Source organism: Botrytis cinerea, chromosome 14 (genome assembly GCF_000143535.2).
Source record: "Botrytis cinerea B05.10 chromosome 14, complete sequence".
NCBI classification, from domain to species: Eukaryota; Fungi; Ascomycota; class Leotiomycetes; order Helotiales; family Sclerotiniaceae; genus Botrytis; species Botrytis cinerea.
Window position 1 is genome coordinate 118832 of NC_037323.1, and position 23099 is coordinate 141930.

The 23099-nt window shown below is 43.1% G+C and overlaps 4 protein-coding genes across 5 annotated transcripts; 2 read left to right on the plus strand and 2 right to left on the minus strand.

Moving 5' to 3' along the window:
- The first annotated feature begins 16 nt into the window (after positions 1-16).
- BCIN_14g00320 (hypothetical protein) lies at positions 17-2164 on the plus strand. 2 transcript variants are annotated; one of them, XM_024696926.1, is made up of 5 exons: positions 17-27; positions 127-248; positions 339-1349; positions 1400-1863; positions 1910-2164. In XM_024696926.1, the coding sequence occupies exons 3-5, from the start codon at positions 372-374 to the stop codon at positions 1983-1985; spliced, it is 1518 nt and encodes a 505-aa protein (XP_024552740.1). In that variant the 5' UTR covers positions 17-27; positions 127-248; positions 339-371; the 3' UTR covers positions 1986-2164. The 2 variants fall into 2 exon arrangements, with proteins under 2 accessions (XP_024552740.1, XP_024552739.1); XM_024696925.1 differs by having other exon boundaries at positions 1400-2164.
- A 31-nt stretch (positions 2165-2195) lies between these two features.
- Positions 2196-3289, plus strand: BCIN_14g00330 (hypothetical protein). Its single transcript, XM_001547509.2, has 3 exons — positions 2196-2358; positions 2465-2697; positions 2781-3289. Exons 1-3 carry the CDS (start codon positions 2320-2322, stop codon positions 3076-3078), a joined length of 570 nt encoding a protein of 189 aa, XP_001547559.1. The 5' UTR covers positions 2196-2319; the 3' UTR covers positions 3079-3289.
- Positions 3290-5878: 2589 nt separating this feature from the next.
- On the minus strand, positions 5879-9861 carry BCIN_14g00340 (hypothetical protein). The gene is made up of 2 exons (XM_024696927.1): positions 9815-9861; positions 5879-9717 (listed from the first exon to the last, which is right to left on the minus strand). The coding sequence occupies exon 2, from the start codon at positions 9109-9111 to the stop codon at positions 6436-6438; it is 2676 nt and encodes an 891-aa protein (XP_024552741.1). The 5' UTR covers positions 9112-9717; positions 9815-9861; the 3' UTR covers positions 5879-6435.
- Positions 9862-16280: 6419 nt separating this feature from the next.
- On the minus strand, positions 16281-22068 carry BCIN_14g00350 (hypothetical protein). Its single transcript, XM_024696928.1, has one exon. It carries the CDS (start codon positions 21942-21944, stop codon positions 18813-18815), a length of 3132 nt encoding a protein of 1043 aa, XP_024552742.1. The 5' UTR covers positions 21945-22068; the 3' UTR covers positions 16281-18812.
- Between the last annotated feature and the right edge of the window lie 1031 nt (positions 22069-23099).

A 23099-nucleotide genomic window follows, 5' to 3' on the forward strand; every position in this document is an offset into this window, starting at 1 on the left:
GTAACGAACATCATATGTCATATATCTGTAAGCAACCCCCCTTGTTGTTTTGAAAGTGCGGGCTAAGTGCATCTACCTATCCATCTATTACTTGCATGTTGGACCACAAGCTTACGATATATTTAGATAATACACTGGAGAGACTCTAAGATATTATTCCGTTAACGGCTTGCGTTTCCTTATCGGCGGTCCAGGAGAGATCCGAAAGCCGTTGCTGACATATATTTCCTTTTTGGGAATGTACCTAGGTAGGTAGTGATTTGCTCCATTCTTCTAATCCACAATTCGATTGACCGAGCCATTGGAAACAACCTGTTCAATTCAATAACCATTTTAAGTTTTCGTCTTCTCAACCTCGAACATCTACAAAAATGGCTTCTGGCCCTCCTCCTGCAAATCCAGATAGCCTCAAGGATGTTGCAATCGACAACAAATCTACAGAATTACCATCAGTTCAGCATCAGACAACCCAATTAGAAGATGCCCTAACATCCCACGTTACTCCACATACAACTCCTGGAAGCGTTACGAAGCAAGGTCCCACCATTGAAGATCTTCCAAATGAACTTCTAGTCAATATCTTCAGTCATCTGGATATCGAACCTCCGTCATATTCCCATACGACACTTCATGATGAGCCAACCTTGGAAGTTACAAGCTCCGAGATCCAAGACCTCAAGAATTGTTCTCTAATTTCGAAGCGATGGAGACAAGCAACCTTGCGTTTGCTATTCAAACATACACGATATATCTTGAAATATTCAGAAGATGACTATAGACCAATCCTCAATGATTTAACAGGACCGTTCCGTCAATTTATTCGTAAAGAATCTTTTGCCGACATCGTGTCAAGCTTCGCCTTGGTAGTTCGGGAGAAAACGATATCAAATTGTCATGATGGCCGACCTCGACTATGTGAATTTGACGGTTTTTGGAAACGACTCTTTAACACGATTGATCCGTCAACCGTGTTGATTGCTGCGCCTGTTGAGGCTCTTGCTTCTTTGACTTCAGCTACTATTAATGATGTGGATTCGTGGGTTTTTGACGTTGATTGTCACTATTTGCGATTGCAAAGACCCGCATCCAAAGAAATAAGTCTTACGGAAATTGATGTTTTGCCTGAAGAAAGTGGTTCCACCAGTCCAGATCCTTCAATTCCTGGGACATCACAAAACCCAGATTCTACTTTTGACGATCGGTTGCATTATGTTTGTCCTTTGGGTCGTGTTTGTGCCAAGTCCTCTGAATTCTTTCAAATTAGACCTTGGACATCCTTAATCCTAAATGAAGGATCAAATTTAAAGGCTTTCAAGACAGATTTGTGGTGGGAATTGGAGACTCCATCTGTAAGTAGATCACCAATATAAAGTGGAGGTATTCATCTAACTTTCACTAGATACTGCGAAATCTTGTCGGAACTCAATCAGGTACTCTACCTTTGATTAATCCTGGCATTCGTTCCATGAGATATATTGCTATATTTCCAATAACGGCTCAATTCGAATATCTCGCCCAAGGATTACCAAGACTGGATCATTTGTATTGTCAACTGGTACCGCGAAATGATGCTCTAGAAGATGAAGAACTAATGAAGAAGATTGATGTGGATGATCTTTGGATGGAGAGAAATAATTGTTACGCTCAATTGATGCGAGAAATGTTCAATAATCCGCCTGAAGGCAATTACAGATATCTGAAGACCTTCGAATCAGGAGATGCTGCAGATACAGATGCTTGGCAAATGGCAGTAGAGTTCGTGAAGCGAGCTGGAGGAGGGTGGAAGATAACAGGTGATGGGGTATTCGAAAGAGATACGGGGATTGAAGATAGTTCGTCTGATGCACCAAACGCTTCGCCATTGTTAGTCACTTGAGGGAGTTTGAGAGGAAAAGCTGATCAATATTAGTCCGGACCAACTGTATAGATGGGCATGGAATGGGTTAACCAATGTACCTGTTTCACCGATACTATGGTATCGATAATTGGTGTTGAAAACGTGAGGTGTATTGAATACATGGAGAACAGAGAAGGATATAGGAAGAAGGATATTTAATACTACGGCCCATGAGTAACAGAGGAACAATCATCGGCATCAAGAATCAGTGAATGGATAGGATCTATAGAAATTTATCACACACAATATCAAACCGTACAAATGTTACTGTGAACCGAAAGTCTACAAATATTCGTTTGGCACTTGAACTGAACAGTGAAGTAATTTGTCTCACCGCCTTAATGATTCTGCCGTATCAACTCAATATCAAGCTCCGAACGCAATAACCTCAACTTCATCTACTTTTCTACCATGTAACAAACATGTCCCGCAAAGCGCCCAAAGGCGAATATATTGAAACCGTAAGTTCTTCTCGCGCTATGGTCATTTTCTCTCCCCAATTCAACCCTGACTTCCCATCCGATCCCAATCTCACGCCAAATCAAGCCATGCTAACCCCCCCTCCAGGACACCGGCAACAAAGTCTCCCGTCGTTCCCAAATAATCGGCACAACAAACATTATCCTCGGTGGTAAAACAGTGATCCAGGCAGAAGTCATTATCCGCGGTGATCTATTAAGAACACTACCTCCTAGCACCCAAGGAGAAAAAGCGGGAAATGCAGTTGCGGTTGCGATTGGGAGGTATTGTTTTTTCAGTCGCGGGTGTGAGTTGAGACCGCCGGGGAAGATATACAGAGGGTTTGTAATATTTTCTCATTGCTCTTCGATTTTCCGACCTTGTGGGTATCTTGAGAAATGTGCTAATAGATTCGGAACAATAGAACTTTCTCATACTTTCCCCTCAAAATCGGCGACCATGTCTACGTAGGGCCTGGTTCGATCATCGAAGCTGCGATGTTGGGGAATCATGTTAATATTGGTGCGAATGTTGTGGTTGGGAAGTTTGTGATAGTGAAGGATTTTGTCAAGATTTTGGAGGGGACGGTCGTTCCGCCTAATATGGTGATACCTAGTTTTAGTGTGGTGGGAGGGTGTCCTGGAAGGGTTGTGGGAGAGGTGGCGGAGGGAGAAATCGAAGGTATGGATTTGAGGGAGATTTATAGGGCAGTGAGAAACTAGAGGATTAGATGAGGTGAGGGTTGAATGGGAAGACTGAGATAAGACGAGGGTTGATGGCACGAATGATTATTCGATTGTAGGATTGCAACAAAGATGAATAAGGGATAACGGCCATTGATGTCGGATCAACTCGGCAGCCTTTGACATAGATGAGAGAAGATGATACCCAAGTACTTGCGCACATTCCTACAAATGACCAGATGGTTTTACATGTAAAAGGCTTCTTGTTCTCGATTCTGAGGCTTCGATTGTGCAACGTCAGTGACAATAGTTTGCTGTTTTAATCACGCTAACCCATGTCTCGGTATTCTCTGTCAAGGGCGCTCTGTTCTTCATGCTGACTGGTTCTCGATCTGATCACTCACTATGGTATTTGTCTATTGACATTATGCAAGCTCTGAATTGCTAAGCTCGACTGTACTATCTTTAGGTGAGATTTTGTGAGGAGATCATGATGCTCCACTATCACCGAAATAAATGTATCAGTTTTGCAGTGTCTCCAGTCATGCAGCTACTTCAAAGTTGAGAAGCGGGCTACATTCTGCTTCAAAGCATTCAAAACATAGGAAAAGACTTACGAATCTAACACGGCCGATCGGTATCACTCGAATCGAGCTGGAGTAATAAGATGAAGTAAGGCTTCTGGCTAGTGACAGCTGCATACATATATCGTTCTGCCTGCATGACAAAGATTGAGACATCACGTTTGATGTGCCAATACTGATTGCGCTCGGAGGACTCACAGGCTGTGTATAATATATCATACTAGTCTCGCTCTCATCTAAAGAAAAATGTTTGATCTTTGACAGAAGGTTGAGTCGATGATAAAGAACCAATCGTCGCTGAGAATATATCAGCCCACTCGATTTTGATAAAAAAAAAAAAGTTAAAATCAACAGCTTAGCTGGATATGTGCATGACATGGAAGCAGAGATCGCAAAGCATGACTTGATTTAGCCAAAGACTTAGACGGCGTATGTTTCGATCTTTCAAGCTCCCACCAAGAACATTTAGGTCGCGAGTCTAGGTTGGCTCCTGGGTAGTATCCGAGACCCCTTTGTTTTTCCAACGACTTCTTATTGTCTGACACTACACCGGCTGTAATTCTCTTCATTTCATCAACATCAAGTTGGAAAACCCCCATGTTTTCAGAGGCCGGGAATATCCTTGGTAGAGAAGGGAGTCAAGAATGAGTTCCAGAGACGCTACCGGAGGTAGATGGTCGCGCTGGCTTAAGCTGCAGAATTCCTGAAATCGAGGTCCGGAGTTGGTTCGGCCACCTCACTTTGGTATGCCTTGAAAGTACTTCGACTCTCTACGTTAGAAAAAAGAATTTACCTACACATAGCTGGAGTTATAACAGGCTTGAGAATGCCGGCTCAAGTGGTTGTAGAATCAACTCCCGCAGAAACAATCTGCTTGAGATTTTCTCCTTCCCGAGTCCGGGTGCAATCTGGAAGGATGTATGGTGCAGATGCATAACCGTGAAGGAGTGAATTCAGTATGATGAGTTCGTCATGGGTCTAAAAATCATCATTCATCTTCAGATCATACCAAGTGCCACACTGTGCGAAAGTGAATATCGTTTTTGTTTTCTTGGGGTTGTTCGTTCTTTCTGCCTCGCTCTCAGATACCTCGAGCTTGAAGGCACTGTGTAGTCACAGAGACCTGAATAAGAAACTTGAGGGTATAGACATGAACAATTGGGGGAGGCATAAGACGATCTAGTCCAATACAAACGCTCAAGTCCGTACCTCTCCATTATAAGGTTGCGTGAAAATGAGTGCCATATGATCCCTATAACCATTCAAGATATGACTTTTACCTCGACTCTTATTTCCCGAATCTCAAATATAACGGCATTCAAAGTCGTAACAACTCAAAATTTCTAAACCTCCTTCACACCAATAACGACTCCATTGTTGGGAAATCCACTATATCATCTCAATATCCAAACGAAACCCTTTCTCCGAAGTCAATATTCACTCCCAACAAATTTCGGGTACAGATTTTCGCGGCACTCAGATTCCTGACTGCTACGAGTACCACCGCACCACTCGCTTACACCCCTTCATCGAGGGACCTAGGTACAAAATGAATGATTTTGCAAACTTTGTATCTCCGTCCAAACTCATCTGGAATTCGTAAAAATAAAACAAAATCAATCTCGCATTTCCCACTAGGAAAAGGCATATCTTTCTCTCTCAACTTCATCCACAAGCCACAACATCCGGTTCCAAACATCTCTTTATCGATTCCATCCGAGATCTACACTTCTCTTTAATTAAGCACCTTTTTCTTTCCATCCTCTGTAGGTTCAATCACATTCGTAATAAATAAGCTTCCAAATCCTCTCATTTCATCCCGCATATCAATAATATGGATCTACCAACACCCACATACTCTATCTTATCCCCGCCTCCTTCGTAAACTCAAATTATCCCTTCATCCCTCCCCTTGCCCTCCACACTAGAATCCATGATCCATCCCTCGTTCTCCACTCCATCACATCCCTTTGAACCCTGAAAATCGACACCAACTCCCAGTATTTTCATCACGTCATCCCCCCACTGCCGTTCTCCACTATCATACTCCACTCCTCTCCACTCCTCCATGCTTACGAATCTCCAAGTACAACAGACAGCTAGATGGCCCTCAGAACGTCATGACTCCGGTTTCTAATTTAGACTATTTGATGCGTTGGTGTCAATGGAAATAGTTGGAAAGTCTCAGGTTTGACATCATCACAAAAACCCGGCAGTGAAGATTTAACATGACAACAAATAGACAACACAGAGTTTGACAAATTTTCGTCTGATTCAATTGATCCAATCCCTCTATCGCTATAATTTTCCTTCCCCTTCCTTTTCTCATGCCGTGGTATCATCCATCCCCCATTACATTCCTTTGTTCCTAACCCATTTTCCTTGAAACAAAAAAATAGCAAGTCTAAGCAGAGCCGATCTAAATCTTATCTTGTTCTCATCTATCGCGTTCCGTCCCAAAATGAATGAGTGAAGTATAGGTATAAACTCCAGTCACAAACGAAGAAAAAAAAACAAAAAGCAAATAATGATAACTCCCCTCTAATCCCTTCGCTCGCCCGGTAAAAGAATGTAATAATTGCGCCTTTCCTTCATTTGCCGCGTATAGGCCTGGCAACCAGCGACTCCCAAACACCGAAGCTTGCTATCTAGTTCCCAACTTCTTTTCAAATACTAACACGATGTTCTGTCCACCCATCGCATTTTTAAAACCATACGATTGAAATTTTGCGTGTACATATATATGAGTGTGACGTGTACCTCTCTTCCTTCTGAACTCCATCTATAAGAACCTGTAAATGATAGAGCTCATCTAAAAACTAAACAATCCACTTCTTCTCTTTCCGAGCGGATAAACAATCAAAGCACTCAGGAAGAGACCAACAGTGATCCCAATGGCCACTTGAATCATGCTATAACCAACATTAAACACAATCGTATTTAAGTCTTCAGAACTTCCAACACTAACGGAACTCGTTCCATTAACTTTTGCCGTTCCATTGGCATACGAGCTACTATTGGTAATAGAATCTGCTGTACTCAAACCTGCAAGCAAAGAACCACTGGCAGCGAGACCAGAAGGAACTTGTACGAAGATAGCAGGTAACAGTGCAGCAGCTGCTACACCATGTCTGACTCTCGAATACAAATTACCGAGCACACCCACTGCGAGAGCGCCGAGAGTATTCGAAATTTGTGCACTCGAAGGAAATTTCTTCGCGGAGAAAAAATTAACTACATAGCCTGAGAATGAGATGCCTAGCATGACGGGCATTTGTTTGAATTTTGCCTGATTGATGACTGCGAGGCACAAAGTAAAGACTGGAACGAAACACCAGCGTACATATTCATTCATTGGAGCGTCGCATGTAGTTTTACTGGTAGCGTTGGGATCCATAAGACCATAGACAGCGGTGCCGATAGTAATACCATATCCAAGGAAAAGAGAATAAATGATTGCGTACACCATACGAACGGAACCGGCAACCATGGAACGCGATTGAAGTTCGAGTGAACCACAAAGAACCATATAACCAGGGAGAATGAGGGCGATGGACGATTGAGCGAGGGCGGAGAAACAAAAGAGATCGCCTCCTCGAATCGAACCAAAAGCTCGTGCCAAGAAAGATGTCAAGACAGCGGCTGAGATTTCGAAGACGTTGGCGTAGAGATCAGACTTGGGAGCAACGATAAGTTGCAAGAAACCAAGAAGAGATCCTAATAAAAATGCAATAGGTAAATCGATGAGACGTCCTTGGAAAGCAAATGGCGCTACACTGGCGCTTGCAAAACCATATACCATGACCAAAAACCAAGGATGATACTTTGGCTTCGCATGAATGATCGCATCCAATCGCTGTGTGGCTTCCTCAACACCGATAACATCATGTACTACCTCCTTGTATATTTCGTGAACATCTTTCAATTTGCCAAGATCAACTCCTTGTATGGATCTAACGAGCTTTACCTCGGTAGTGTGAGTTGATGCATCGTCAAAAGATATAATCATACAGCCAGGGATATAAAGGACTTGAGCATCAATCTCAAGAACTCTAGCGGTCATCTTCATATATTCCTCTAGACGATGTGTTGGTGCTCCGTACGTCATTAATGCTCGACAGAGTTTCAACAGATATTTTTGTCTGCTTAAAGTCTCCGCGATATGGATAGTGATTCGAATTTCGTCCTCCAATCTTGGCTTCCCAGCCAATTGTCTAGCAGCTGTCTCAATAAGTCTGCCACTATTTGTACGTTTTCCCATTCCAGGTCGTGAAGACTTTTTCTTTGGCGTATAGGTTCCTCCAACAGGCGCAGCTAACATCGCAGATGCTTCCATAAGACCAGCGAGAGTATCTTGAGACTGACTCTTTTGATGGTACCATTTTGCATTCTTCTTTGGAGTTGTAATCCCTGAAGATCCGAGGGAAACTGGGAGAGTCCCTTCGGAGCCATCACTATTTCTTCTTGAAGCTGGAGTGCTCATGGTTCCATTGGTGTTGGGTGCATTATAAAGCTTTAGGAGTGATGAAAGAACACCACCTCTAAATTGTTGAGGACGTGGAACATACTCTTCCATGATACCATGTTCGTCTTCGGGTGTGACTTGACCAGATACCAACCCTGGACGTGGTACAGGCATTTTGAATGCATCTTTTCGACCTTTGCTTGTATGTGATCTTACGAGTTTATGTGCTTCGGTCGAACTCGATTCTTTCGTCTTTTCGTTTTGAATATCATCATCGCTCTCTGCTGCATCATATGGTCTACTCTCCATTGGAACGAGTGGGATATCATCGATTCGAACTGGGAGACCGCCGGGGTTCCTTGGTCGTGGAGATGGGTAATCGTCTGCGTCGTCGTCTAAACTATTTCTTCTCGAGTGCGGTGTCGAGTGACTTCCAACCAACGAAGCAATTCTCTGAGCTCGACTCTGAGCAGCCAAAGCAGAAAAGGTCTTCTCGTTACTCTCTTCCACATCCGATAGATCTGCCTTGTATCCTCCACCCGGGGTATTTCTCAGTACACTCGGTCTCGGTTTGCTAACAGGCGCTGGTGGAACGGGACTATTGTTGATAACTGCTAGATCTGAGAATGGATTATCCTTTTCCTTATCGGGTGTGAACCTCATCAACGAATTAGAACTACTGTTTCTTGAGTGAGATGGCGTGTATTTGGTGGACTTTGGCATTGATATCTGATGTAACATTCTCTGAGGCGAGACAGACTTATCCCTCAATGGGTGAAGGGATTTCTTGTTTTCCGAATCATTTGCTTCGTTGGTGGCGTTGAACCTAACTCTTCCTCGATTTTTTGGTGGGTTTCCTCCTGCACTATTCGGCCTGCTTGGGGATGCACTGTTGATGCCACTGTTGACTGCACTTCCATCTACACTATCAGATGGACTGATATCCCCAGATGCTAGTTCCGTGTAGGTGGTGGGGGTATTTTCGTTATTGCTTCCGCTCGACGAGCCATTTTCGCCGGCCATTGTATGTACTTTTATTTATCGATATTTCCAGGCCAATTAATCTTTTTAAAAGATCACCTCCAACAGGCCTGTAGGATAAAAGACGATATATAAAGAATGATTTTTTCTGGAGTGTCGAAGATATCGATTGGTTGGTGGGGGGGGGTTTAATAAAGCTCGGCGATCGGTAGGGACCGATTCTTTCAGGGTATGATGCAAACTAGCTAAGAGTTGGCGTATACCCTTTTTCGCACCAAAATCTTGGTTGACACGCCACAAGATATAAAAGGGTCCGAAGAAGAGAAACCTGGCGGGCCGGGCAAGAAGTTTTTACAAAGATTAAAAATTTGTCTTCCTTTGTAATGAAAATCGAGTGATGAGTCAACGATAAAGAATGGACTGGAAAAGATATAATAGACGAAGAAGATGAAGGGGCATGGATGAATGGTGGTGAATGAATGCAAGAAGACAAAGGGATCTGGTGTCTAAAGATAAGAAGAAAAGTCGAATGAGACGGGCAGAGGGGAGAGAGATAAATGAATAAATGGAGAAAGGCAACGGTCTGTACTCCGTATTTCGTAAAAGATGCAAAGCACTAGTGGACACTTGGATTGTCCATAATAAGTACTGGTACGGATTAGTCTCTTGAACTCTCGAAAGGGTAGGAAGAATGGGACGTGAAGTGGAGTAGGGCGAACCAAGGAAAAATAATTGCACTACTTACTACTTAGAGTACGAGAATCCAGATTTCTTTGGCCTCTTGCCTCTTTCAAAAATGGATGAAGAAACGGATGGTACAGGGCAGAGCAGAGCAGAGCAGAGCAAGCTTTTGGCCCAAAGCTTTATCCTTACCTCCAAAAAGCTCCAATGCTCCTTTGCTCCTTGATATGATAAGATAATCCTCAGACCTACCTATTCGATCCCATCCAATCCATAACAGAAGCTTACAGTCCAGACGTTAGAAACACCACGGAAACAGGTTTCTCACGGTCGGAGTGACAATTGCAATGTCACGATGCATGGAAATCGTCCCAAAGTTTCTAGCTCTGCCCATGAACATTTCTCACGATGCCCTCAAAAGATCAGTAATAGGTATTAAGGTTTGGCGACTTTCAATTGGCACGGATCATACTTGGCAAGCGAGGGTAGCATCCGAGTGGATTCAGATGGCCTGTAACCATTGATGAGTCCCGTACTTGTTTTGAGACAAATGGGTTGATATTCGTGATGTGTTTTGGCGAACTGCATGTATGGACTGGATCTGATTCAAAGAACAATGTCATGGGTGGAAGGGACCAAGTATACTCAAGGGTTCCATGCCATTCCTCCAATGACCGGTAAAGCATCTTTACAACACCGTTCTCCAGCAAGGCTACCAAGTCCTGATGATCAGGTGCGAGGTTGACGATTGCATTGGTTCCAAAAAGATAGAGGGAATAGTCTCCACTTTCGTACAGATTGCCTTGAATCTCAAAACCGAATTGTGGTAGTGAGGGACAAGCTATCCACAAAAACATAGGGGGGGGCTTCAAGGTTTGAAATGAATGAGACCCACCGTCATAGAAGCAGTGATACTTGGGCAGCGAGCCATTCAGCTGGGAGATGAAGTCTTCCCTCGCATGTGCTTGGTCTCTTGATATGGAGATCTATCCTTCGGGCGTCGGGACTTATTCCGGATTTGAATTGTAGTACAGAGCAAGTGGGTGGATTGCGACGACCACACTGTGAGGTGACGGCTGTTGGGAAGGTATCTGCGTGCTTGTGACTGTGTTCTCTTTTTGAGTTGCATCAACTAGTCACAAAGGTCGTTTGATGGGCCTTTTTCTTCTTCAATAAAATACACAAATGGCTTCATCGTATCTCTCGCTTTACTATCGAATAATGGGTAGCTGTTGGCTTGCAGTAGTGTCTATATGAGCGGGTCATAGGTATCCTTTCGTGCATGAACATGCAAACGCTCTCTCGCATTTTCGGAATACACAGAGCGATTCACGAGTCTTCGGATAATGCTTTGGCCACCGCTGACTGATTCGCGCTCCTTCAGCTATTGGAGGTCGTTCATTTTTTCAAATGCCGGTATCACTGATATGAGAAGATTTCACATGCAAATAAAAACTTAAATGACACTTTTAAACGTGTCGTCCATGGTGAATCAGAAGCCATGAATCGTGAATCATGATAGGGATAATGATGTGATGGTGATAGATGAAACAATCACTGTAAGCAAATAGATCTGATACCCGAAGCGAAAATGTGAAGAATATCCAAATTTCAACCAGCGGTTTTTACCTATCTCCGAATCCCATGTGCACAGGCAGGTGGTGAATCTCAAGCTCTCAACAATTTACAATCTTTCTAGAAGGCCTGATACCACACAGAAGTACCCCCCCATTCCGCTTTGCCCTATCAATCATGCAGCCGCAGCGGGAGCGAAAAACTTACTACGATCAGGGCAGGCGTGGCGTAGAACAAGGGCGAGGGCAAGGGGTAGCCAAACACAAATACTACCCACCTGCTACTGGGATTGCACGACCGGAAGAACGAATTTGGCAAATCCGAGCCTTTTGGACTTTGGCCATTGGCACATATTTGCACAAAAAAGAGCTAAGAGGTAAGAGGAGAGAGGATAGCTAGAGAGAGAAAAAAAGCTCGGGACTTTTCCCATCACATTTCCTTCCCTCCCTTCACTTGATAAATGTTAAAAATTCTCCTCAATGTCCACTTTCAAAGTCTAATCGCCTCTGGAACTTTTTATGTGTGTTCCGTAACTCCCATCCACGGCGCTTCGATAATCTGGACCCCTTTCGAACATCCTCAATGCCCCATTAGTCGGTGAAAAATTCGGTGGTTCTCTTTGGACAAGCTTCAAGCTCCAAGCTGACACGCAGGACACATCACACTACAAGATATAACATGAATACTAGAATAGACGAGACGAAACGGGACGAGACGATAGACCAAAGAGACTATCTAGCATCGATGGATCCATCTTCTTGCCTGCTGCCAGATGACAGATGTGGCTTACATTTCCCACGCGATATGAAGTGTACCTGTGTAGTGTATCATCGATTGATATGTCGTTATCGCTCTATAGCTACACAGAACTAGAGTTAGGTTTCAACAAAATTTAAGGATCTCAGCGCTTCGAGACACCACCACTCACCATCCACCGCTCATGCACACCGGCCCTTTCTGGAGCAACGTTACGTATTGTACTCATCATTCACTCCCAAAACATCATATTCTGTCTTTCTGTCTCTGTCTCTCTTTCTCTCTTTCTCTCTTTCTTCCTTGTTCCCTACTTTCTCGTTCAACTCTTCGGTATCATACGGGCCCTTGCGTTGATTTTCCCGTTTGTATTCTTAGCAACTATTACAAATACCCGCACATCCAGCGATTTGTTCGTCAGCTCATCTCAATGCACTCACAGACCATACGACCATGCTCTGCATGCATATACTTCGTACTACACAGCCATATTCATTGCCATATATAACTATGCTGATAATTACTCCTGATAATCATAATCATGGGACAGGACAATCGAGGCGATCAGGGCGATCAATTTTGTCACTCAAAGACAAACTGACGAATATTTGATGACTTAATGTTACCAAAAGTAGACCACATCTTGAGCACGTTTGGAACCTACATGTTGTTGTTAACGGTAGTTTCAGTTCGTCCTCTGATTGCCGTGAAGAGTATCTACTCTGTAATGAGCATCGCCCATCATTGCTTCCGGAGACGGACTGTTAAACATGGGTATAGGGGTATCCAAAATAGAACTCATCTCGCCGGTTTCAGAATAGACTTTTCGTCTTATTGACATAGTTCGATGCACGCAAAGATATCAATTTTGAAGAGGAAAAGTCCATTTTCAAGCTGGATTACGCTTTCCTCGGCTTTCGATGACACCATGAGTACCGATCATTATCTGTCCATTCAATGTTTGGGCGATCGATTTCTGAGAAAATTCTCACACTAATTAAACACGTCAACACATCAACACATCAACACTTGGAAACATCGTCAATTCGGATGTGATGGCATGCAGAGAGCTGCAATTCAACATCTTTTCATTCAGAATGCCCAAACGAATTCACCGCTTATAACCCCCACGCTTTCGGCCGTGCGAGCTTTATCATCCACAGTGCCACTGTTACTGGCACTCCACTATCAGACTTCATTTCCGTAACATGTGTGATCCACCATTGCCCAATCACACTACATGGCTGACAATAAAGTCGGGATTTCCGATGAGAGAAGTGAAGACCGAAGCAAGCCACTCTCCACCATGAGGACGTGCTTCTGAAAGATACATTCATGTGGTGAGATTGCATATTCTAGAACATTGGTCACCACTGGGGGGCTTTTTTATTCTCCGATAATAAAAATCCTACAATGCAAATTTTCGCTACCCCTTCACAACCGACCACACTCACACCGCTAGCTTAGCTGTTCAAGAATCCACTGAGTTTTTTCGCCGTGGCCACATGGCAGCGACGCTGCCATGTCCATTCGGCAGGGGCCGAGATTGATACCGCATTGCTCTTTCGCTTTCAGGGGTAAATTTTATATCTAAGAAAGTTGCTGGGTCATCGATGATAAGAAAAAAAATATTATCAGTGAACAGGCCCTCACAGGCCCTGACATACCCCATCACGTCTTTTCTCACGATGATTGCAGTGCGGTCAGATTTGACTCACCGTTGCGAGCCCAAGCAATTAGTTTTGCTTAAGGTTTTGTCAAGGACTAAGATAAGAAGTAGACGTATACTTTCAGCTACAACTCGGACATTGGTTTTGAATGAGCTTTTTTTTAGCATGCATATGTCAGTTATTCTTTCAAGAAGTTGTATCCAGGCGGAGTCATCTCAGGGCTCACTTCCAGCTTAGTGCTTTTCCTGAATTAGAACCACAACAAGTTACGTTCGCGAGGCGCCCGGGAAGGAAGACTGAGATGAAAGACATTTTTCTACCTGTCCATTTACCTACTCGCAATGCTTGCAAATTCTAGTATTGTTATGGTTCTCAACCATTGCATAAAAGCATTCTCCGTGTTTGATTAACAATACTATTCTTATTAATCATAAACTATATAAGATTATATCACACCATCAATTGTTTGATCGCTTGAAAGATAGATTTGAACCCTGTGAGCGGAGAGACCAAATCACAGACAGTCAATTTGCAAGATGTAAGTACCACAGGGCTTTCTAGCTTACAACCGAAAGGATAAACTTTAAGCCGAGTAGTTTCTTTTGCTCGGCAATGTAAAGTCTCTATGATGACCACAAATAAGTTAGGCTTCTTGGCTTTCTCCTTCCTCAATTTTCTCTAGGTTTATACAGTGAAGGTCAAGGTGTTAGTCACCTGGTATCATGAACTGTTGCTTTTTCCACACGTTGCATAATAAGTAATCAGTACCCGGTCCCCATGGCACAAATACACCAACTGCAAAGAGGTCTGATCAAACGCGTCATCTTCCTTTCTGGAGAGAATCAGTGAGACTGTTATCATTGGCTAGACAGCCTGAAAAGCTCATTCAGGGTCTTGATCTATACTTCCACCTCTGTTGTTCCGAATCAGGTCATCACGCTATACACACTCAAGACTCACATGTATCAGAGAACTTTAATGAGAAATATGCTGTAATGATCATTGGATCATAGCTAATACCTCTAAAATTTTGAGTTTGATCCGGAAACGTCTTGCGCGTCCCTCATTCACCCCTTCTCACTTGTCGCTGAAACCCGGACCAGCTATTGCTGTCGGTTGAATTCTCTGAACATAACCCTTCACAGACATCATGGTAGCAGTGATCAGCCCTATCTCCAAATAATAACAAAAGAATCATGCTCCAGATCAGGATCTCGTTCCGATTTGATGAGTTCTTGATCGAAACGGTAATAAATGTTGATCGGATTATCTTTGTCGATCCGCCATGAACCGGTGAGCTCTTTACGGGACTAGAAGTAGGTATTCATACTTGCAAGACGGAGAAGGTGTTTGTATAGTCGTAATTTTGGAGTTTCATAGTTTCCAGCATGAGGCCATGAGGATGTGAATGGTGGCTCATATCTCCACCTAATTATTACATAATTCCCATCACAACGTACCACAATGTATCACCGTGTTATATCTATCTATCTATAATCCTTGAATGTTTCTCTTCTGTTCTCCTCCCGAAGTTACTTGATTCGTTCTATAAAAGTAACGGCATTTGCCAGTAAATCATAATACGCATGTTATAGATGTTGAAATGAAATTTATCAATAGACTGATTTGATGATCCAGAGACTACAGCGATATTTGGATACTCCTCACTTCCTTGTGGAGCACGAACATTTTTGGCAAAGATCCCGTGATGATGCAGATTAGTAACACGATCGACGTTAGTAACCCAGTTCTTGTGATCCTGATGACGAGTCCCGGATGATTGCTTATTCAATAGCGGTAGTCAGTTATGTGCACGTGAAGATCGGCACCTGAGGGGGGTACTGACTACAATCATGGAATGCTTACCTTTGTTTACGTCGGAAGACTTGGATTATCATCACGGCCTCTTTCATACAAAACCAGTGTGTGCATTGAAATTGCACCGTGAATAGTGAAAAAGTGATCTTACCATTCATTGAATTCAGCTTAAGAGTGTAGAGTCTGCTGTCGGCACAATGACTGCACACATTAGCTAGCTCGGGAGCACCAAAGTTTGAGAATTTGGTGATAAACTATGCTAGAGAGCCTGTAGGCAAAGCCTGGAGCGCATGCAATCTTACAGCAAGCAAGTTCTAAATACTGGATGCTGGTCTCTGAATTATTGATTCTTCATTTCGATAGTGTTCGGAATGTCCTTCGCTGCATTGAATGTTAGTTGGGTGATGTTCGATGACACTCAGCGCTTCTAGTGGCAGCGGAATCAGATGTCTCGCTGAGTAGAGATACTCATAGACGTAACCATAAAGCATATAGAAAGTATCTGGGTGTTTGATATCTGCTACACAGGCAGTGAAGTCCTGTTCTATCCCGTTTTCGACGTCCATTGATTAAGGCCGGAGAAAGTTCTCTTAGGGATTGGCAAACTACGGAGTCAACAAGAGTCCAACAACTTTATTCAAAAGATTTCCAATCGAAGTACCACCAGTGAAGGAACGGGTATGTAAAATTTCCTCATCTCGAAAATTTGGAGCGTGCAGTCTTGCCAGACTTCCATTATATAGACATTTAATGTTTGCATTCGTCAAAGTAATGAATCCTAAACACTTATGATGGTCTATAGCTTTCCCAATACGATATGCTACTAGTTTCGTTGGAGTCATGAGTGTAATACACCAGATATCCACACAAGTTTGTAAAACGACAACAAAATCATATAAGGTTAATGCCGAAATCCGACTATTCTAACATCTACACTCCCTTACAATCAATTCTCCACAACCCTAAGGATTTAGAACAATGTATAATATCGTCTCTAGTATTCCACTCTCAAAGCTAAGGCAAGGCCCTATCCCATATCCACTATCATTTCGCTTCGTCCACGCCAGGGGTAAGAACATTCGCACACAGAATATCTCTACCCCACCTCACCCCACCCAACTCCACAAGTGGAAAATTTTCCCACTGCATATTTATATATTCAAAATGAGTCTTCTCCTACAATAACAAGGAAAGCAGTTTATCAGCTCCTCAAGCTTCTGTGGTCCAATGGTTAGGATTCCACCCTTCCAAGGTGGAGGTTCGTGTTCGATTCACGGCAGTTGCATTTCCTTTTGCATTTTTGTCTTTGGTTTTATTTCTTTTAGCTGGTGGATAAATGTGCTCGAGGGGGTGTTATGCTGGTTGATTTGTTCGTCGTTGATGTGGATTAAGTGGCTTTATAGAGAGGGGTTTCTGGTTTGAATGAGTGCCTAGAGGCTGGATAGGAGATCCCAGCCTGAGTAAATCGGGTTGCGTATCTGTTAACGGGATGTGGTAGTACCATTCTTTTGCTCCCGGAACAAACTTAAGGAGGTCATTCTGACTCGCTTGTATTAGGTACGTCGGTTGTAAAGAGTAGAGGGTGTAGATCACACTCATTCGTACCCGATAAGAGAAGAGCCCTGAATGTCTAGGTCATTTTCATACACTCCCGTGTAAATCGTTGATATCAAGCTTTGAATATTCACATTTCTGATTTGCGGCTGCTGCTCTGAAAAGTGCCCTTTATGCAGCTGAAGTAGGATTTGCAAATATCAGGAGAAATGCACTAATTCTAAAGTCTCTTTCAGCCGGTAGTCAAATACTGCTTATAAGCTCTTGTTCCGTACCCATTATCGAATTAAAGCTATAGCTTAAGATGTACCCAGTTCCAAAATCATTCAGACCACACACAGAAACTCCAAACTCCAGAATCCACACCCCCGTCGTCCCCTATCAAAATCCCCAAAATCCTCGATTTTGATATATCTAAGGGTGGCCGTGCCATGATCGTATGATTCATGGGCACCTTCGTTTGAATGTTTAGATTTGTGCTTAGAGTATGCATAGTATCGTATCTGCCATCCTGGACTAAATAGGAAGAGCAAATACCGCAGTTGTGTTTCCTAAAGTTTTGGCATCCACAGCTCCTCATTAATCCCTATGCTCCTCTTTAACCGCCTTGCTTTTTTGCAAACAGCGCTCAGCGGTCAATCTTTAATCCAGGAATATATGTTTCCAACTGATCAGTTAAAGTAGGATTTCTCTTTATTACGGATAGCGGCGTCTGACCTTCGTCATCTTCAGCATTGATGTCGGCACCACGGTCTAGCAATATCTTGACAACGGGTAGGTAAGCTCCTTGAACGATGGCATACATCAATGGTGTCCAACAATATTTGTCTTTCGATTCAATATTCGCACCGCAATCCAATAATAAACTGATCATCTTTTCGCGCTGAGAATCAATAGCCCAAAACAACGGTGTTCGACCTTCCCCATCCTCCCCATCGATAACATCAGACTTTGTAAGCAAGAGCTTGAGTACTGACAGATGCTCTGTTGAGATAGTTACTTTGACAGCCTGTATAAATAGATGATTCGTCTTCGTGGTTTCAGTCTGTGAACAAACGCCCTGGTCTAACAAAACTGCAACTACAGCGGCATCCCCCCCGAAAATAGCTTGAAAAAGTGTGTTATGAGGGGATTCCATTCTTAAGTCGACCTCGGCACCCCTCTTTAACAACAACTTCACAACAGTCGTGCGCCCTACTAAAGCAGCTATATCTAATGATGTCATACCATCACCGTATCCTGCGTTGATCTCAGCACCATTTTCCAAGCATAATTTGACTATTGCCTCGTGACCCCATCTAGCAGCGTGCATCAGCGGCGTCCAGCCTAGACTCAGCTCGTTTTTATCTCTTAAGTTTGCATTCATGCCATTTTGTAAGAGAAACTTAGCCATTTCTTCGCGTCCAAATTGCGAGGCCTCTAACAGCGCTGTGCTAAAAACATCATTTTCACAATCAAACCTGGCGCCTTTTCCTAATAAAAAACTCGCTATGCTCGTATGCCCACCAATGATAGCATGTTCAATGGGCGTTTTATTCTGGAAATCAATGCAAGTAACCTCGGCGCCTTTTTCTAATAACAATTCAACTATTTTCTTGTGCCCATTATAGGCAGCATTTATTAGAGGTGTTTGATTGCTTACATCCCGACAATCAATCTCAGCACCTTTCTCCAACAGCAATTTGACTATGTCTAAGTGTCCTTGATAGTAGCCGTTGTCAAAGGTGTTCTTTTGTCAATTCCCTTATTGTTGATCTCAGCGCCTTTCTCCAATAGCAATTTGACTATGCTTCTGCATCCACTAACAATAGCATTCACTAGAAGGATCTGCATTGTTTCACTCTTGGAGTTTACTTCAGCACCACTTTCCAATAAAAATCTGGCTACAATATCCTGCGCACGTACAGTAGCCCGGAATAACAAATTTTCGCCACCTTCAATACCCTCGTCCAATTTGCCGATATACTTTTCCGAGCCGAGTATGATAATCAGTGGTATCTCAAGATCGTTATCTGAAAGATATGATCTTACATCCCGTTTCCGAGAATAAGTGAAGCTGCGCCCAATGTTTATACTCTTGATTCCATTTAGGCAATGCTGTTTCCACAAGCCATGAACCAGAGAATCTGAGGGGTAGGTTTCCAATTCAATGTCTAGGAGCGCGTGGACAGCTTCATGGCTTTCAGTAGCCAGAGCGGCGAAGATTGACGGCCCATAACGCTGCTCTTCGACGTCGAAGCAAGAATTCTTCCGAGGACAAATTCGAATAAGACTCGCTAGATTTCTTTCTGCGAAGAGGTAAAGAGTAGTTACCGACTCCGTATACCGTCGTATTTCGTGGTTCTCGAAATAGTTGTTCACGAATACCCATAGATGAGTGGGAAACGTTGCTAGGAAGTCTGCCTGCTCTATGTAGTTTTGTTGAGCAAGATTGGCGTGATACAGGATGTTGGACACTGAATAATCGAGGAATGGAAACCTCGATTTGATTTCCTCTTGGAACCTTGACTGTGCTTCCTTGGAACGTTGCGCGGGTGGAATTCCTGTTTGGGGATGTGTTGTGTTCAAAAATGGATATTTTATGTTACGACATTCCCAGAAATTTGATTCGCTAAAGTTAAAATATTTTATAACTTTTTGGTTGACGACAGCGTTTAGTTGAGTCAAACAACAATTCTTTAACGTGTCGTGCCCATGACCGACAAAACTTCCGGAACTTCCAGACCATTGGGACTCGTATTTACCCAACAGAAAATCTCGAACAGATTCATGGATGAATTGTACGTCTGAAGCTTTATTCTTCGTCACTTCTGCCAAGCCTTTAGACGAGCTCCTCACAAACAACTTCATTTGGTCAACGTTGACATCATCCTGGTCCCAAGAACCCATACATTCTCCATCAAGACCAATTTGAGTTGCAAAATAGAGTTCTTGTGGCTTCAAGGGACGATTCGCGAACAGGATCAACTTCAGACAAAGCTGTAGTTCTTCGAGGTTCTCTCCATCACGCTTGAGGATCATTTCGAACAAATCGTTTAATCCTGGTGGAATTTCAGTGAGACGCTTACTGATTTTCTTAATGGAAATGATGCCGGTCGAATACTCAGAATTGAGAATGTCAAGAACCAAGACGACCCAGAGAAAAATGCCAGAAGATTTTTGGAGGATCTCGGTCCGAAGTGTCTCGGCTTGTTTGGATCTACCTAGTCTTAACTTCGACTTGATATAGTGCTGAATATCCTCCATATGACCGATTTCATCTTCTAGAGTCAGTTCAATACCCTTCTGGATGACTATAGTGGGATAATGTCGACTAGAAAAGCATATCTGCAAGCTAACTTGCGAAATTCCTGCAAGCTCACATAATTCTTCAAAAAAGAACACCATTCCGCTTGCTTGCTTCTGGTCACATTCATCCAGAGCATCGATGAATATCATTAGTGACCTACTTCCAAGCTTTTCTACAGTATGCTTCAACGTCTGCTTTAGAGCTGCTTCGCTCCAACCATTTCTTTCAACGCCTCTCGCGCCATCAGCTGTCATCCAATCCAAGCTATCTCTAAGCTCCACCACCTTTTCAAAAAGCTGGTGCAGAAGAGAGCGATACAAACCAGTAGTCGTTCTCTCTTCAATCGTACCACGTGCGAGAAAAAAGAACGACAACGTGATCTTTGAGAAATCGCCTTTTGTCTTAAGCTTAGCCTCCTCGAAGAGTAGTTTCATCAAAGTTGACTTTCCAGTACCGGGGTTGCCTTTGATCCAAAGAAATCCTTCATGATCTTGCCGTTTTGAAACATCGTTCCATGATAAGTATTCCGATTTGGTAAGAAACCAACGGCATGTTGTTCCCTGGGCAGCGGTCAAACTCGTTAGACGCTCATCGATTTTGGGGAAGTAGAGTTGATCTATAATAGATTGTCTTGTGGTAGCATCAATTTCATTCGTAGGATACTCGTAAACTGGTTCGGGGTCTTCTGAGGTTTGAAGGCGGGAGAGATGATTGGAGGATTGATCATGTGAGATTTTTGATCGTTTTGTGGAGCTGAAACCGGCAGCAGAAAAGGCTGGCGTGTCATCGAGAGTGTGTTTCTTTGCGCGCTTTTCAATTTCTTCTCCGAGCCTTCTAAACGAATTTTTTGATCGTTCGCCGTAGATGAGTGGCATATGGACATCAAAAATGCCCAATAAGCAATAGGCTTTGTCTTCTTCACGCTTTGTCTCGCGGTTTTTTGCCCATGACATTCGCTCATCAATGCTGAAATCAGACAAGTTCTGTCCATGAAGCGCTGATGTCTCAATCCCAGTAATTTCGTGAATTAAATGCTCCAGAGATCTCTTATCGCCAAGCAGCATACCATTCGAGCAGAAGAACTGGACTGATCTTGGTGCAATAAGCTCTTGAAGTGTCCAACCACGAGTGAACCATCGACTCGCTTTGAAAATTAGTTGCCAGGAAGAACTAACTTGATCAGTTCTGTTTGTTGAAACATCTGACAGGTACACATAGCATTTAGTCGCGTTCTGATACCAGCGAAACATAGAGTTGATAGCCTCTTGGAGTTCGGCACTACTAGACTTGTCGATACAGCAAGTATCCACCCAGAAGTATTGTAAGCCATCGCGTTTAGCTTGTTCGCCACAAAATTGAAGCTTTCGATAACCAGATTTGTTCTGTCCAGTATCGTTCATAAGGTCTTGGAAGGTGAGCTCATCTGCATCTGCCCCCCATGTGTGCGATAGGATAGCGTATTCTGGAATATCACTGCCGGCAAGATTTCTGACCAGATCGAACCGGCCTTCGCTATTGCATTCCAATAAGTGCATTTGGATTGATTAGAGTAGAACTTGAGAACACAATGTTAAACAAAAAAGTGTACCTGGATATGTTTGAGAGCATCAGTGCAAAGAATTGAGGTTTCGGTCAGCTGGGCGGGTGTCTTGACGTTGCATTGAGGCGAAGTCATAGCTAGCCAATTATATGCTGAATACTGTGGTAAGGTCTGCAAACCACGTTGCAGTTCATGGGTAGATATAGAAAGGCCAATCATGGCTCTTCGGCTTTGGCCCCACTATCTTCAATCACCAACGAGGCAACGACTTCATCAGCGAAGAAGATATTTGGATTTATACCACCTCATCATCACATTCTTATAAGTTTTCATTCGTGATCCTTAGCTTGATTTTATGATTTGTGTTCTCCAATTTCCGTGTTCCCAAGCCTGTGATTCCTTGAGACTTTTCCTTGACTCTCTATCCCCCACATTCTTCTTTATATTTGATATCCCAAGACTTCATTTTGCTATTTTTGAATTTGCATAGAACTTGACTCTGTGGGAGTAGTCTCATCCGAGCCTTCAATAAGGACATATTCCCAAAATGGTTACAAAATGTTCAAGTCTTTCTGACTTCCAAGTGACATCTCTTTTCATTCAGGATAAGGCTTAGCGAGACAAAATGTATTCATAACCGAAGCATTGTTTGTTCTGTCATCATAAAAGACCTCCTGGGCTACAAGCGTATGGGCTATCTGCAGCTCTGGGTCATCATAAATCATACCTTCTCATCTTTGATTCTCATTGACATTCTCATCCCAAAGCTCGAAAGAAAAGAGGAGATAATTCATAATAATAGCCCTAATATCTTCTATACGAGTTCGAAAGCGCCAAATAACAGCCAAGTAAGAATTTACAAGAACGGATCGAGAATCTGTGCATCTTAGCAAGTATTCCCAGGGGTCATCATTCGCGAGGAGGAAAAGGATGAACAAGAAGCGAGTCACTCCGGAGCTGTAGATGCTCCAATCATTCTTGATTGATCTCGGAATTCTTCGAACATATTAAGAAACCTTCATTCAAACCTCAAAAAAGCATACCACAATACGAAGTTACCAGGATTATGCTACTGGCTGGTTATACTGTTCTCATATTTCCAAGTAGGACCTCGTCTCTCCCCGCTTACTCCATCTATTTCTCAGCACAT

Excerpts from the sequence above, each read along its gene's own strand:
- BCIN_14g00320 (XM_024696926.1), top strand. The coding sequence starts at position 372 with ATGGCTTCTGGCCCTCCTCCTGCAAATCCAGATAGCCTCAAGGATGTT. Across the intron at positions 1,350-1,399 it reads GGGAATTGGAGACTCCATCT|ATACTGCGAAATCTTGTCGG; the intron begins GTAAGTAGATCA and ends AACTTTCACTAG. Across the intron at positions 1,864-1,909 it reads GCACCAAACGCTTCGCCATT|TCCGGACCAACTGTATAGAT; the intron begins GTTAGTCACTTG and ends GATCAATATTAG.
- BCIN_14g00340 (XM_024696927.1), bottom strand. The coding sequence starts at position 9,111 with ATGGCCGGCGAAAATGGCTCGTCGAGCGGAAGCAATAACGAAAATACC.
- BCIN_14g00330 (XM_001547509.2), top strand. The coding sequence starts at position 2,320 with ATGTCCCGCAAAGCGCCCAAAGGCGAATATATTGAAACC. Across the intron at positions 2,359-2,464 it reads AAGGCGAATATATTGAAACC|GACACCGGCAACAAAGTCTC; the intron begins GTAAGTTCTTCT and ends CCCCCCCTCCAG. Across the intron at positions 2,698-2,780 it reads CCGGGGAAGATATACAGAGG|AACTTTCTCATACTTTCCCC; the intron begins GTTTGTAATATT and ends TCGGAACAATAG.
- BCIN_14g00350 (XM_024696928.1), bottom strand. The coding sequence starts at position 21,944 with ATGCACTTATTGGAATGCAATAGCGAAGGCCGGTTCGATCTGGTCAGA.